We start from the raw sequence: 1,665 nt of genomic DNA on the forward strand, positions 1-1,665 counted from the left end.
CATCTGGTCACACAGTCTTGCTTTAATTTTAATGTAGGTAGACCCATTTGATTTTGTGTTGAATTAAGTTTTACTAATGCATTGCTACTACGTTTAAAAAACTCTACATTTTTTTTTACTTTAGATACTATTACCGAAATATTCTCTAGAGAGTGTTGAACAACAAGATTAATGGAATGGGCGAAACATCCTATATGTCGATAATGTAATTGACCTACAGCTTTAGAAATATTTGAAGCATTATCGGTAACAATGGCTACAACTTTATTATTCACTTTCCATTCAATTGCTATTTTTTTTAAAAAGGCAGCTAAATTATCTGACGTGTGACGTTGGTCAAAATATTCACAACCAAGACAAACGGAACACATTTTACCGTCACCATCAATAAAATGAGCTGTGACTGCAATATAGCTCCTATTATTTATACAAGTCCATCCATCTGTTGTTAATGGAGCGGCAAGTGCAGTTTCAACTTTTTTTTTTAAATCTTCTAATGTGGAATTGTATAATCTTGGAATCAGATTTTTAGATACTGTCTGGCGACAAGGAAGCTCGTATCCAGGGTTCAACATTTTTACAAATTTTCTAAATTCCTTATCGTCCACTATAGAAAACGCATAGTATCTAGATCATAAAACAAAAAAAAAATTGAAATAGTGGAATTAAAATGTATTAAGCTAATACAATCTCATTTATACTAGTAAAAAACTTTCAGAAAATGCGTACGTGTATAAATATATAGATTTTAAATGTATTTAAGAGTATTTACAATTTTTAAAGCCAGTAAACATCTAATTGAATTATTTTAGTTATATGTAATTCAAAATATAATTATTCATTTTCTTTTTGTTTCTAGACAAATTGTATTAATAATTTTAATATAGCTAAAAATAAAAATATGTAGTTACCCTTTAACAATCATTTTTGTAACCTGCTCATCAATTTGTTTTGATCTACTGACTGCCATAGGTTTCTTATTTTGCATAAAATGCATAATGCTACTTTGTGTTTGAGTAGGTTGGCTTGATTTAACAATGCTAGTACCAGGAACAATCATTGTTTCTACTGGTGGACCTGCTGAGTTATTCATTTAAAATGACATAAAGGGTTTTAATAATAGTAAATTTAAAATTAATAAAAAAAAAAATAATAGTACAAAACGATTTATTAAAAAATACCATGATCTGCAGGATCATCTACATGACTTTCATCACTAGTCACTACTGCTTTTGATATTATTACATCGGGACGTACAGTTTTTAAGTGGCTTCTCAAATTGCCAAAAGATCCACCAGCAACACTGTACTTGTTACTGCAATACCCACATTTGGCTTTACTATCTTCCAATTCAGTAAAGTGATTCCATATATCACTCCTTTTACGTGGGGCCATTATTAACAATTTATAAAATGTACTTTTAAATGAGATGTTTTTAATTAAACTATTTAAATCTGTAAAATTCACTACGCTCAGTAAAATAAACACTGTTCACTGTTAAATGCAAATGCAGATACTGTAATAATTATTAGTATATTAATGCATACAGTCATAAAAAATACTATAGTTATACAGGGTATGGGTTTCAAATTTGTGCAAGATTTTACATGTTTGCACTTGTCATTTTACAAATATTTATTACCACTCATATTATTGTTTGAAAAA

At 28.8% G+C, this 1,665-nt stretch overlaps 1 protein-coding gene across 1 annotated transcript in view; it reads right to left on the minus strand.

Moving 5' to 3' along the window:
• LOC103308850 (zinc finger BED domain-containing protein 1-like) overlaps positions 1 to 1,395 on the minus strand; it is a 2,445-nt gene extending 1,050 nt beyond the window's left edge. Inside the window, exons 1-3 of the mRNA XM_008182975.1 lie at positions 1,182 to 1,395; positions 912 to 1,077; positions 135 to 627 (exon numbers count right to left, since the gene is read on the minus strand). Of these exons, the coding sequence (XP_008181197.1) occupies positions 135 to 627; positions 912 to 1,077; positions 1,182 to 1,395 (873 nt within the window). The remainder of the gene's footprint in view (positions 1 to 134; positions 628 to 911; positions 1,078 to 1,181) is intronic.
• Positions 1,396 to 1,665: the final 270 nt, after the last annotated feature.

Source organism: Acyrthosiphon pisum, chromosome X (genome assembly GCF_005508785.2).
Source record: "Acyrthosiphon pisum isolate AL4f chromosome X, pea_aphid_22Mar2018_4r6ur, whole genome shotgun sequence".
NCBI classification, from domain to species: Eukaryota; Metazoa; Arthropoda; class Insecta; order Hemiptera; family Aphididae; genus Acyrthosiphon; species Acyrthosiphon pisum.